The sequence below is a fragment of the Alosa pseudoharengus genome, unplaced genomic scaffold (genome assembly GCF_046254945.1).
Source record: "Alosa pseudoharengus isolate Yale_2024_CS ecotype anadromous, Long Island Sound unplaced genomic scaffold, YU_APseudo_1.1 YU_APseudo_1.1_scf_13, whole genome shotgun sequence".
NCBI classification, from domain to species: Eukaryota; Metazoa; Chordata; class Actinopteri; order Clupeiformes; family Clupeidae; genus Alosa; species Alosa pseudoharengus.
This window is the reverse complement of record NW_027468598.1, coordinates 17,360,096-17,373,743: the sequence shown is the minus strand read 5'-3', so window position 1 is coordinate 17,373,743 and position 13,648 is coordinate 17,360,096. Positions and strand designations below refer to the sequence as shown.

The following is a 13,648-nucleotide window of genomic DNA, read 5'->3' as shown; positions in this document are numbered from 1 at the left end:
CTTCCAGCACCTATGGGCTGCACAGTCATTTAGTTCGGTCCAATCGGGTCGCTCCCTCGCTGCTCTCAACCAATCAGGACTCCACCACCTCCGGTCATCCCACCATGTCAGTTATCAGTCATGCTGGCTGTCAACTATTGGCAGAAGTCCAGGTAACAGGGGGCACGGAAGGAGAAAGCAGCTCTCTGCTCAGAACTCGGTGCAAACTTCTCTGCTATGCACACAATGCTGTGCATTTAACCTATGGACCAGCAGCAACATCTTCCATTACAGAGAGCCAAAATGGTCCCCTCACAGAATGAAAATGGTCCCCTGACATTAAAAAGGCACGTTTTTTATAACCACTTCCGTCTTTAACCGTGGGAGGCCAAGGACACATTACACGGCAGCCATCTTTGAAATTCTACAGTATCCTTTCACAAAACTTATTACAAGTACACGTCTCCTTATTATTCATCCTAATTTATGACATTACTTAAAAAAACAAGAATAGCAATGAGAAGAAGAACAAAAGTGATCCTCAGTGAGGGCTGCAGGGTCTTCTTTTACTTTATTCATCACACACTCATTTTGCATGTTTGTCTGCCTTACAGCTGACAACAGTCTCTGCAATTGAACATTCTCCGAGTTCTTCTGTGATGCATTATCGATATATTAGCGACTCTTGTCATTAAAGACCATCTTTCAAAACTCACACAATTAGATTTGGTACATAGTGATATAGTTACAAGTCTCCAAATGGATTCCTTTCGGATTAAACAGTTGACTGGTGTCTTGTCTGAAATCTAAACCTTTTAACTCACGGGATCAACCCTCAAACAAACGATTGGTCCAGGGTGATGCTGTAAGGCAGTGTGATTGGTCCCTGCTGATTCGGTGGGTTTTGCATTTGGTCAGTTCCAATTGGTCTGCCTTCTCCAGGTTGATGCGACACAATTGGCTTGTACCGATTTTAAAGTCCTTTGATTGGCTGATACTCAAGATAATATGGCCTCATGGGGGTCTTGTACGCCATGAAGCAGTATCCATTTTATGGAACAAAATATGACAATTTACAGGACTATTTACACAGTAGCAATGCACATTCAAATGAACAAATTGTTTGCATAAGAGTAAATTATAAAAATGTTTGTTTAAAAAAAGGTAAAATAGCAGCAAACACAGAAAATAAGACTCTAAAACAGTAGTAGTTCCACAAATGGAGACATAGGATAAGGAGCTTGAAAGGGATATGACTGCGCCAGTGATATTGGTGCAGTTCTTAAATAGATTATAGTGTTGCATTGAAGATCATGTGAGTTTGTTGGTGTGAGTCGTGTATGTCTGCAAGTGTGTGTGTGTGTGTGTGTGTGTGCGTGTGTGTCTCTGTGTATAGAACATATTGTGTGTGCAAATCAAAAGTCATATCCAAACAACACCAGTGTCTCAATGCGTGTTGAAACTAATTGCACTTAAGTATGCAGATATGAGTCTTTTAGCGTCCATCTCGCAGAGTTTTGGCATATTCCATTTGAAATTGCAGAACTGATAACTTCACACATGAAAGATATGAAATGACTATACAGATGAGCTTTAGCTAGCCTTAATGTGAATATATGATGAAGCTTACATTTCTTTAACAGCTCTAAACTCGTGATACATGATCTCTAATTGTCGGTGATCGCTGAATAATTAAATGGAGCACGAAAATTAAAAAATGGCGCCTAGTCTAAGACCTGCTCTTAGACCTCAACTGTGCAAAAAAACCTAAAACCACAATCCACAAGAGTCCTGTTTCATTTACATTTATCCCACATAGCCAAAGCACCAAATAATAAAAAACACTGCTACCTCTTGAAAAATCAGGACAATCTTCCTTTACCTTTCTCTCTCTCCCTCTCTCCCTTTCTCTCTCTCTCTCTCTCTCAGAGGTCAGGCATCTCAAAGCCCTGTATTCTCAGTCCCAGAACAGCATGGGGGGACCTAGGGACATAAAACTAACACATTTTTCCCTTCTGGTACAGTCCTCTCCATCTGATCAACTGTGTTACAGGAAGGAAGATACAAAACTTTTGCTTTTCGTGAGTGTGTGTATGTGTGTGTGCATCAGAGAGAGAGAGAAAGAAAGAAAGAAAGAAAGAAAGAAAGAAAGAAAGAAAGAAAGAGAGAGAGAGAGAGAAAGAGAGAGAGAGAGAGAGAGAGAGAGAGAGAGAGAGAGAGAGAGAGAGAGTGTGAGAGAAGCATGCCGCCCCCAATTTCCCCTCAGAAGAATTTGTCATCGATGCGGAAGTGGGGCCGAGTGACATCGTCCGGGTTGATGAAGACTGAGATGGACTTGCCGGGGTTCTCCGTCACCAGCTGCTGCAGCTTCTTGGCCAGGCGGTCGTCTGGCTGCTGCTCGCCGCTGGCGTCCGACTGCGGTGACGGTAGCCCCGATGTGCTGCCACGCCACTGCAGCTCCAGCGTCAGCCGGTTGGCCGCCTTGGCGTGCTCGATGGCCGTGCGCAGGTGCTCGACCGGGTCCGACCGCACGGAGGAGAGCTTGCGCGCGTGCAGCATGGCCGTGTCGTCCGACAGGTGCTCCAGCATGTTGCACTGCGGGATGAAGTAGTTGGGACACATCTTGTTGATCAGGCAGTGCTGCAGGTCGTCGATGAGGCCCAGCAGGAAGTGGGCGGCAAAGTCCTCCTGGCCCAGGTAGGCCGAGGGCAGCCGGTCGCAGGACCACAGCATGAGGCTGCGGAGGTGGTAGGGGCTGACGGCCTTGGGGCGCGACAGCAGCTTGATGATGAGGGCCTTGCACGCCTGGTAGGCCTGCATGAGGCTGCCGGAGATGCACTTCTTCAACTGGACCTCGCTGCGGGCGAACGACAAGCGCCACTCGTTCTCCCGACAGCCCTTGGCCGAGCAGGAGGGCACCAGGTAGAAGCCGCTGATCACCTCCTCTTCCGTGATCTTGCCGTCCCAGAAATGGTTCTCCATCAGCCAGCTCTGGGCCACCGCCGGCCAGCCCTTGAACGAGACGACGGGCACAATGTCGTAGAGCATGCGGCTGCTGCCCACGCCCAGGATGACGGAGATGACCGTGCCGTTCTTCTCCACCTTCTCCACGCGCGGCATCCCGCGCTGCGGCTTCTTCTGGATCTCGGCCAGCACCACGCTGACCGACTCGTGGAACCAGTCGGCCACCAGTGTCGGGGAGAAGAAGTAGTTGGTGGCGCCGCTCAGGTGGTCCACCACCGTGCAGCAGTCCTTCCACTTGCTGATGGTGCCATCGTCGAACAGGCGCAGGCTCAGCCACGAGTGGCACAGCGCCGAGTGGCGCATGTCCAGCGTGACTGGCTGGTTGCGGTCGTGCAGCTTCAGCGCAGGCACCAGCAGGGTGAAGTCCATGTCGTAGTCGGTGCCACGCGCATACACGCTTAGCTCGTCCAGGTCCATGTCCACCACGCCCTCCCGCACACCGCCAGACAACAGCAGGTACTCATTAGCGACAGGTAGCTTCTGGTCCAGCTTCTGCACCATACCTGAGAGAGGCAGAGGAGACATTCTTTAAGAATTAAGTTGCCTCTCTCCATTTGGTGCACAGCACTTACAGTAGCACAAACAAAGCATGGTTATTATATGACATGTTTAACTCATTTATCAAAGATCTTCAGAATTTTAGAATGTCCATTAGATAGATAGATACTTTATTGATCCTCAAGGGGAAATTCAAGTTTCAAATTCATTATTAATTTTAAAATGTTCACAAACGACACCAATCTCATCTAATCTTTTCCATATGCAACCCAAACCAATATGTGAATGTATTACAGTGCACACTGACACAACCTTGTTTAGCCACTAGGGGGGAGTCACACCCTATGATGATCTCACCCCTCTCTGCTAGGGGTGCAATCCCCAAATGCTTTGTGTTGTACCACAGCCATTGTTCAGTTGGTGGATCTCTCTCTCTCTCTCTCTCTCTCTCTCTCTCTCTCTCTCTCTTTCTTTCTTTCTTTCTCTCTCTCTCTCTGATGCATACACATTCAGCCCTCACTCTCTTTCTCTCTCTCTCTCTCTCTCTCTCTCTCTCTCTCTCTCTCTCTCTCTCTCTCTCTCTCTCTCTCTCTCTCTCTCTCTCTCTCTCTCTCTCTCTCTCTCTCTCTCTCTCTCTCTTTCTTTCTCTCTCTCTCTGATGCACACACATTCAGCCCTCACTCTCTCTCTCTCTCTCTCTCTCTCTCTCTCTCTCTCTCTCTCTCTCTCTCTCTCTCTCTCTCTCTCTCTCTCTCTCTCTCTCTCTCTCTCTCTCTCTCTCTCTCTCTCTCTCTCTCTCTCTCTCTCTCTCTCTCTCTCTCTCTCTCTCTCTCTCTCTCTCTCATCACACAGTATATTACTGTATGTAAAATGAATGTGATATTACAATGTTGTTTTTTGACCTTAACATAACGTTTCCAAAATCATTTTGATGGCACCTAACCTCATAACATGATGAAAGGCACTTCTGCCATTGTCTGAGCGGCCCTCTGTACCCGATTTTCGACCTAGCAACTTTCTAGTTTTGGGTAGGAAACTGCCCCCAATCCCCCCCCTCCGAAATTGAAACGGAGAAGAGCTGCTATGCTACAGGAATTCAGGGATCTTTTCCTACAGACTCTGCTGTCAGTGCATTCCTTCTATAGAAAAAAAATCATGGTTCAATCAGTTTTTTATGTAATATGAGACCTTTTATGTATGGTTTTTACTGTTTTCCAACTGTCCCTAAGCCGGACTTTGGATGTTCAACCTCCATTAATTCTAAATTAAATATTGAATTAATGTAGAATTCAAGTCCAAATGATAAAACACTGTCTATTTAAATAATATATATTGCCATATTTGTTCACATTTTCTTATATTTTTCATAAGATGAAGCCCTGTCCCTTACTGTTCACTGTAATTTCCGCCACACTAAAAAATAGAATCCTGGTATCATTGTTTTAGGTTTGTATACCTAGTAACCATAGCAATAGCTACTCCACAGGGGGTTACATGGATGGGCCTATGGGATGGACAAAGGGTGACTTCCAAAGGGGGTAATACAAGGAAGAAAGATCCAGGTAAAGATGAGTAGAAAAGAGAGTATTTATTGGGCATCATTTCCAAACTACTCATTTTTCATGTGGATGTAAAAGCAGTTGGAAAAGTTCAAGGCCATATTTTGTATTTTTGTATATCTAATATTAACTCTAACAACTTGCATCAAAAGGCTAAGATATCATCAGATTTTAGAAGAAAAAGGGTAAAATGTAATTTCCGCCAGTCATTTCCACCACTTTTTTCATGGTGGTGCTGGAAATGAAACGGTGACAAGCTGTGGTGGAAATGATATTGCCCACACTAAAACGCAGTTTATTTACTTCAGAGTCATTCCGTGTGAAATCACCCAATTTCAGCACAATTTGGCAGGTGACCCTCTCCGAAAAAATCTGAAAAAAATTACAGGTGTTTGTAGACCAAATCCATGCATAGATCTTAAATAGTATATCTGGATAACTAATCGTTGCAAAACTACAGCCCTTTGAAACTTCAAGTCATTTTAAGCATTGTGGTGAACAATCCTTTTTGTTCAACTTCCAGCATTATTGGCTCTTTTGGTATTTCACACACATTAGTGAAACTATGTGAATAGAAGTACATTTTCCTGTTGAATTAAAAAATCCAATCGGATCAGACGTATCTTGTGTACTTTCCCCTCTGCAAAGCTCTGAAAATGGCTATAAATTCATAATGTTAAAAGACATCATCACTTTTGAGGGCTTCTCATTCAGAAAGTATGTGACACAAATTCATCAGATTTTTTTCCTACACATATATGTATTATACGGTCCTGTCCATGCATTAACTTTGGTTGTTATCATTTTCATATTTTCAGAGCATTTTTTTAAAATTGGGCCTGATTTTCAAAAAGCCTGTTTTCATCTTCTCATTTCACCACGTGGACAGTTAACAGGATTTTTTTTAAATTTACCATATATCATTCTGTATGTGAGGATCATCTGCCCAAAATTTGGGCTTGTTGCTGAGTTTCTTCATTGAGATAAGATTTTTTTTAAATATTGTCTATAAATCAACTGAATTTGTACTGGATCTGCAGTACCACTTTGCACCACATGTGGTGCTCTTTTAATACAATGGAAGTCAATGGAAGAGTAACGGCTCCCACACACAGCTGCGTGCATCGCGTTGCTGGAGACGCATCCCATTCACTTTAAATGGGCTCACGTGATCCGTTGCCAAACTGAATTGTGGGTCCGTCGCGTCGCGTTTCTCCCGCCGCTCGCGTTGAGGAGTTCAGCTGTTGCTGCACCGACAGACGGCACCGGCCAATCAAGCCAATCTACGGACGGCACCAACCAATCACATTACGGTTTTACTTCAAGTCATTTGCATAGCTACCGTCGGGAACACCCACTGGCATGCGTTGACGGAACGCAGCTGTGTGTGGGAGCCGTAAGAGAGTCACTTGTTTGCTGCACATATCCAATCTAAACACATAGTTTATGGTTCATAGTTGAATTGGTCCAAATAATTATTGCAACATGAACAACATACTACTCATACATAAATCTTATCTAGAGAAAATAAACTGATCAAGTAAATTATACACACATAAGACTGACTGGTCATCATACATGCAGCAAGAGGATTTAGCATAATTACCATCTTTGTAATGAGTTTTCTACACCAGCTTTAACCTATCAGTGCCTATGTGAGTACTTTAATAATTACTAGCCAACTGGTTAGGCAAAGTCTATATCCATCATCAAATGCATGGGATGCAGTCCTCTTTGATACATAGACAAAGAGCATCAATATGGAGATCAGTGCTTCGTCTCCATGTGATCTGGGAAAGAAGTTGGAAAATGAATGACATAAAGGAACATATTCAAGAAACAATGGGTTTCTAAAATTCAGTTCATCAAGGTATTTCACTTGATGAAGATGACCATGTGTGTTTTCATCACAAGTATTCATAACAAGGTTTGAGGACTCGTGGATCCAAGAGGCATTTGTAAAAAGATGATAAATCGTTAGTATTGTATGCATCTGACAATGTACAGAATTTTAGAAACCCCTTTTTACTTGAACCATATGAACCATAAACTGTGTGTTTAGATTGGATATGTGCAGCAAACAAGTGACTCTCTTACTCTTCCATTGACTTCCATTGTATTAAAAGAGCACCACATGTGGTGCAATGTGGTACTGCAGATAAAGTACAAATTCAGTGGATTTATAGACAATATTTGTAAAAAATCTTATCTCAATGAAGAAACTCAGCAACAAGCCCAAATTTTGGGCAGATGATCCTCACATACAGAATGATATATGGTAAAATTTAAAAAAATCCTGTTAACTGTCCACGTGGTGAAATGAGAAGATGAAAACGGGCTTTTTGAAAATCAAGCCCAATTTAATAAAAATGCTCTGACAATGTGATAATGTTAACAACCAAAGTTAATGCATGGACATGACCTTATAATCCATACATGAGTGGGAAAAAAATCTGATGAATTTGTGTCACATACTTTTTGAATGAGAAGCCCTCAAAGGTGGTGATGTTTTTTCACATAATGAATTTATAGCCATTTTCAGGGGGGAATTACACAAGATACACCTGATTTGATTGGATTGTTAAATTCAACAGGAAAATGTACTTCTATTCACATAGTTTCACTAATGTGTGTGAAATACCAAAAGAGCCAATAATGTTGGAAGTTGAACAAAAAGGATTGTTCACCACGATGCTTAAAATGACTTGAAACTTCAAAGGGCTGTAGTTTTGGAACCATTAGTGATACAGATATACTATTTAAGATTTATGCATAGGTTTGGTCTACAAACACCTGTGAGTTTTTTCAGATTTTTTGGGAGAGGGTGACCTGCCAGCCACTGGGTGATTTGACACGGAATGACCCTTCATAGTATTAAAGAATATAGTATAAAAAAAAATAGGGACGCATTTTTTTAAATATTAATGCTTTTAAATCTTAAATTTGTCTATTTATGTCATTATGTCATCTCCACCACATTTGTCTTTTCCGCCACAAACTCTCATTCCCATCATATAACCTAATGTCTACAAAGCTGTGAGAAGAATCCAATGGCTTTAAAAAACCCTACGGCATTATACCATAGCCATAGTAAGCTGCCATCAACTGTAAATGAGAGACTTTGATTATGGAGCCACAGGCTCAACCAATTATAAAACAAAGTTCTGTAAACCCAGCCACATATTACAGCACAACCTGTAATCAGTGCTTGTGATTACACAAGTCTGAGTGGGCCTGGCCCGGCAGCTTTTTGCTAAAAACAAACCAACCAACACGCCCAACCCATGAGTGGGAGGTAAAAGTAAAATCAACGACTCCTTGGGAACAAGTTACTCGCTAATGTTCTCTGTTCTCTCCCTCTCTAGGACTCTGACACACTCTCACACACACACACACACACACACACACACACACACACACAAAATGGCCAATAAGTAACTAAATGCCCTTGGCTCAGTATGATCAGACCCATGACTTGGAACTCAAAGTGCCCCAGCACAGACAGAGAAGAAGAATGACTAAGGCAAACCGAGGCTGCCATAACGACTGCCCATACATGTGTTTATATGGCCATGAGACAGAGGCTACATAGACTTTATTCCGTTTTCGTTTTAAAAGGCGTTTTAAGAGAGGGAGAGTGTGTGAGTGTGTGTGTGTGTGTGTGTGTGTGTGTGTGCACATGTGCGCATGCATGTGTGTGTGCATTCGAAACTAAATGCATTTGGCCTTGAATGATGATGATTGTACATAAAGCTATAGAAAGAAAGTGTGAGTGTATCATGTCTGTATCTCTGAGCATGAATACATAAAAAAATACAGAGAAAATTATAGGAAATACCTTGTGCTTGTATACACAAGAGACACAAGAGTGTGTGTGCGCCAGTGTATGTGCATGTCTTCAAGAGTGTCTGATCATGTGAGTCAGCACGGGAGTGTGCTTATGTCGAGTGGGTCAGAGAGAAAGTGACAGACAGAGAGAGATATGCATGCGGGGCCTTCAGGCAGTTTCCTGAGTTCATGTGGCAGGACTGCTCCTCTCTGCTCCACTTGTTTTCCTGCTCACTGAACTCAGGATGTCTCTGTTCCCGCTCAGATGCAGTCACCATGCCAAGAGACAGTCCAGCCGGAGTTCCCCAACACTGTCAGAATGCATTTAGGTGCACAATTCTAAACTCCAGCAACTTGTTATGCACCCTGTAGTTTCTTTTAACAAACGATTGCCAATGGGGTTGTGATGGTCCATTGGTCATTTGTTATTGCTTGTTATGAAGGGTTATGAAGAATGATTCATTTCATGAATTTTGGTGGAATGGTGTAGTTTGAACCTATTACTTTCTTAAGACAACATATAGGCCATTCGGCTTTGTTCCATTCCCCCTTTTGTTTACAAAGTGATATAGAATCGTTTTGACTGTCTTATTTTACAATCAAGTTTAATTGTTGTAAAAAGTGTTATTGGTGGGGATAAAATCAGAGCCAAATTGCTATGCTTCTTGTTTGTAATTGAGGAAGGAATTGGGAGTCTCCTGGTCATGAACCCTTCAAAACAAATAAGGACAACACATATTTACACATTAATTCTCCCCGGGAATTTGAGTTTAAAATATCTCAACAATTCGTTTGTGTTGCTGGCGAGCTACACTTGGCTAGCTGAAAAGCTGCTAACATTCTACAGCAGCAAGCAGCTAGCCACCAAGTTATTCTGCTAGAGCTACCAGTCACAACAATGAACAACCCTATAGTAGGCTAAATAAAGGCAAAACCCAGACGTGCAAATACACGTTTGATTATTCGGATATTTCGAATGCAATTAAACTGATCCGAAGGTGCACAGTTACATTTGCTCGCTACTACTCACCGAGCATGGAGAAAATGAAGTCCTTGGCCGTGTGGATCTCCAGTGCTCTCTGGTCGTCATATTCCCTCTGGTCATGTTTACTAAATTCATGGATCAACCGATTCAGTTCTTCAATTCTCGCCCCCGATCTGAAGTCGAGCTCTGGGTATCCAGGGATACTTTTATTCATGTTTGTAGAACCGGGAGTCGCAGTGGGGCTGTTCCCCAGGCTACTCACGGACCCAGCCCGGCTGGAGAGCGCAGGTGCCGCCATGTTCGCCAGGAATAACAGAATGTTGTAAACGCAAACGTTCTACGTACTCCCTCCCTACCCCCAGGTTGCCTTGCATTGGGCGGAAGCTCCGCTCGTGACTTCAACTTAATGATATATCCGATCTATCGTGTATGGCAATCTTCTCCTTTCGCCTTTGCTTATTATCTAATGGTTTTAACGAGTATCCTGAGATTAATTCGGCTAATAAGACTTGACGTCGTTGGCATAGCGATTGCCATGGTTTTGAAAATGATGAAATCAGAAATCACTGGGCCATGGTGCTGATGCTGCAAGCGGTAACATCTCCTGAGCAACTGCAATCTGATAGGCTTGCTTGAGCTTGGAGGATTGTTACTAGCTTGTTATGAGAATGAAGTTACTGCATCCAAACATATTGTGATTCATGTGTTTTTGGCTTGGCTACTTTTGTTTTTCTAGAGGTAGCCAACTAATTCTAGCCTATAAACATGAATACATGGAACCATCTCATTCCCCAAAATTAGAAGCAAGTGCTTTGTTTTTTTGTTTGTTTGTTTGTTTGTTTGTTTGTTTACACACCTATATTATTTTACAACAAAATAACTTATAGTAGGCCTAGTCTAGGCTAACTTGGACCCTTAAATTGAGTTGCTTCTCGTGCACTGCAGCACTCATGGGGATACATTCCAGAGTTCATCCAGCTTCAAAGATAAATCAAATTGGCTACAGGAAATTCCAAGCAGTTGGAAAAAAAAGAGAGAGGGACTCCAGTGAAACAGACAGCTATAGGCAAATAGTCAACATTGGACACACTGTGATCAGTATATGTTGCTGCTGGGTTAAAAAATGTTTAATGCCTGTTTTTGTTGCTGTTGTTTTATATTGTTTGTTTTTTTGTTTTGTTTTTTGAAATGCAAAACATCTTGCCTGACAACTTCAGAATGGTACATCCTACCCTAGAACTTCAGCAGGCTACTTTAAACAGACCAACTTAATAAAAAAAAGTTAATACGTAGGCATAATAATGTGTTTATAAACAATTATGCACATTGATTAACATATAAAGTAACGACACACGTCCTATCTGATGATCCTTCAAAGAAAAAAACGCAGAATATTACTGCCGCTAGAGGGCATTGTCAATTTTTCTCTTTGCATTAACGACCATAGACATGTCTATGTTAACGACTAACATGACATCATGGGACCCGGTAGAGAATGGCAAGCCAGGCGGAGTTGCTGGGGTCACGTAGAACATGGCGTGGAGGGGATGTGTATTAAAATGGGCTAGAGAGGACATAATTAACTCTGCCACACGGAGTAACAGGTAAATGTTTTCACTTGCGTACAACAAGGTTCGTGCAGACCTTGAGTTGTGGTCTATTAGATAGCTAACGTTAGTTAATAATAACATGGGTAGCTACATTGTGTCATCCTGTCCCTCGGCTTATGACAGCAGTACATTTGTCACCTAACTTAAGTGAACCGTAAAGTTACCCTTTCGAATCGAATATATGTTATGACTTTGTAAGCCTACAGATTAAACACGGTGATCTATACGGTTAACGTCATGAGACAGTGTTGTCAATCACAGTTACGAAAGCTAGCTAGTTAGCAAGTAGTTGGTCTTTTGAGGTAACCGGCTAGTTAGCCAGGACATATCCGTTTACTTTCTTGCAGTGAAGAAGTCTGCACTTATGTGGCATGGTTAGGTATTGGTCACGATAAGCGAATAATGCATTCTGCTGTCATTAAGATATACAGTATATGAGCTGTTGAGGTATTGCAAACCTCTCGTGTTTCATTTGTGTTGTGCTGAATGCATTAGAAATGTTTTGAACCAAGGTAGTAAGACTCTAAACATATCTGACTTCAAAGAGAAACAGCTGTCTTAGAAGCCCAACTTACTGCAGTAGACTCCAACGTTAGAGGCGTTTAACAAGCTTTGTAGATTCACCCACTGAGCTGTCAGTGGATGCACTTCATTGATCAATAATCAGGTGTAATAGACCTGCAGGGAGAGAGGAAGGAAAGAGCGAATGAGGGAACACATCCAGCTCACGGATGGAGAAAGATTGAGAAACTTACTACACACACACACACACACACTTAACCTGTATTGTGTTGTGTGTGCAGATTCACCCTCTACTCACAGCAGCGATGTGGCTTCCGGAAAACAGCAAAGAAGGTGGAACCGAAGAAGGGCTCTGTGGAGGAGGCAGGCCAGCCACACGTAGAGTTGGCTGAGAGAGAACTGACCCAAAGGAAGAGTGTACCCTCTCCCACGCCCCCTACCCCACAAATGCCCCCTCGGGCCTTTGGTCGCCTCGTCAAGCCATTGGTGTTCACCATAGGGGTAGGTTGTCATGCTAGGGAGCACCTCAGGGCTTAGAATGTTATTATATATTATGACCTGGAGAGAAGAAATACTCTTTTCTGATTGGCTTGTGGGGTGGCTATTAATTCTGAATAACGGGACCCCTATGAAGTAGATCTGGTAAAAAAAGTTTAATCACCATTCCATATCAATGCTTTTGAATGGTAATTCTAACAACCATAGTAGGACGACGGTTGTGGCTGGAAGAAGGCTTTGCAACAATGGAATCAACTGTAAACAAGCTAACTGTCCATGTGATCGCTGTTATAGGGCCAAAGAAAGAGGCCTTCGAGGTGTCCTGTTATACGGAAATAATGGACTCGGGCGGAGGCAAGTCGGGGAGTTCTTTGCCCCTCGCCCTCGTCTATTAATTCCGTATAACAGGACACCTCGACGGCCGTTATCCCTTACTTATTTATTGTGTGTGTGTGTGTGAGTTATTGTGGGGGAGTATTGAGAGTCTAAACAGATGATCACCAAGAGATGTGTTGGTATACAAATGATGTGAACACTGTTTATTGATCTGTACTGTGAAGTTTACAAAGTGGCTTGTTGTTATGTAATGCAACCTTGCAAAGATTGTTGTTGTGAGGGATGGTTATGCTTGCACTATGGCTTCGCTTGAGCACTGTCTGTCTCGTATTACACAGATACAGACATGGACAGCATTCACAGGAGAGGATTTGATTTTTAACTAACATCTTAGTCAGAGGTCATTGTAAGCAAGGTCATGTTGAAATACAACAGTGCAGGTTTGTGTGGAGTTGCACAGATACAGATGTGGCCAGCATGAACAAGCTTGTTTTAATGTAATCATCTACTAATGGTACAGAACTGATCATTGTTGCATCAACAATGTTGTTATCCATATTCAGTGATATTTTGTACACATGCTTATTTACAAGGTGTTTGGAGGACAGAGTTGGGACTAACTCCATATCAGTTTACAGGCTGCTCTTTCGGCTCTGCAGCCATTTGGCAGTATGAGTCCCTCAAGTCTCGTGTGCAGAGCTACTTCGACGAAGTGCGTGCTGATTGGCTGGAGAAGATCCGGCCGCAGAAGCAGGGCGACATCCGTAAACAGGTACATAAGAAGTCCAGGGGTCAGAGTTCATCATGAT

The 13,648-nt window shown here is 42.8% G+C and overlaps 2 protein-coding genes across 2 annotated transcripts in view; one reads left to right on the top strand and one right to left on the bottom strand.

The window, feature by feature from the left end:
- Positions 1-531: 531 nt before the first annotated feature.
- Positions 532-10,205, bottom strand: LOC143121762 (nucleotidyltransferase MB21D2). Its single transcript, XM_076282339.1, has 2 exons — positions 9,919-10,205; positions 532-3,506 (listed from the first exon to the last, which is right to left on the bottom strand). Exons 1-2 carry the CDS (start codon positions 10,169-10,171, stop codon positions 2,242-2,244), a joined length of 1,518 nt encoding a protein of 505 aa, XP_076138454.1. The 5' UTR covers positions 10,172-10,205; the 3' UTR covers positions 532-2,241.
- A 1,160-nt stretch (positions 10,206-11,365) lies between these two features.
- parlb (presenilin associated, rhomboid-like b) overlaps positions 11,366-13,648 on the top strand; it is a 9,080-nt gene continuing 6,797 nt past the window's right edge. Inside the window, exons 1-3 of the mRNA XM_076282338.1 lie at positions 11,366-11,477; positions 12,287-12,506; positions 13,471-13,611. Coding sequence (XP_076138453.1) covers positions 11,407-11,477; positions 12,287-12,506; positions 13,471-13,611 — 432 coding nt within the window. The 5' untranslated portion in view covers positions 11,366-11,406. The remainder of the gene's footprint in view (positions 11,478-12,286; positions 12,507-13,470; positions 13,612-13,648) is intronic.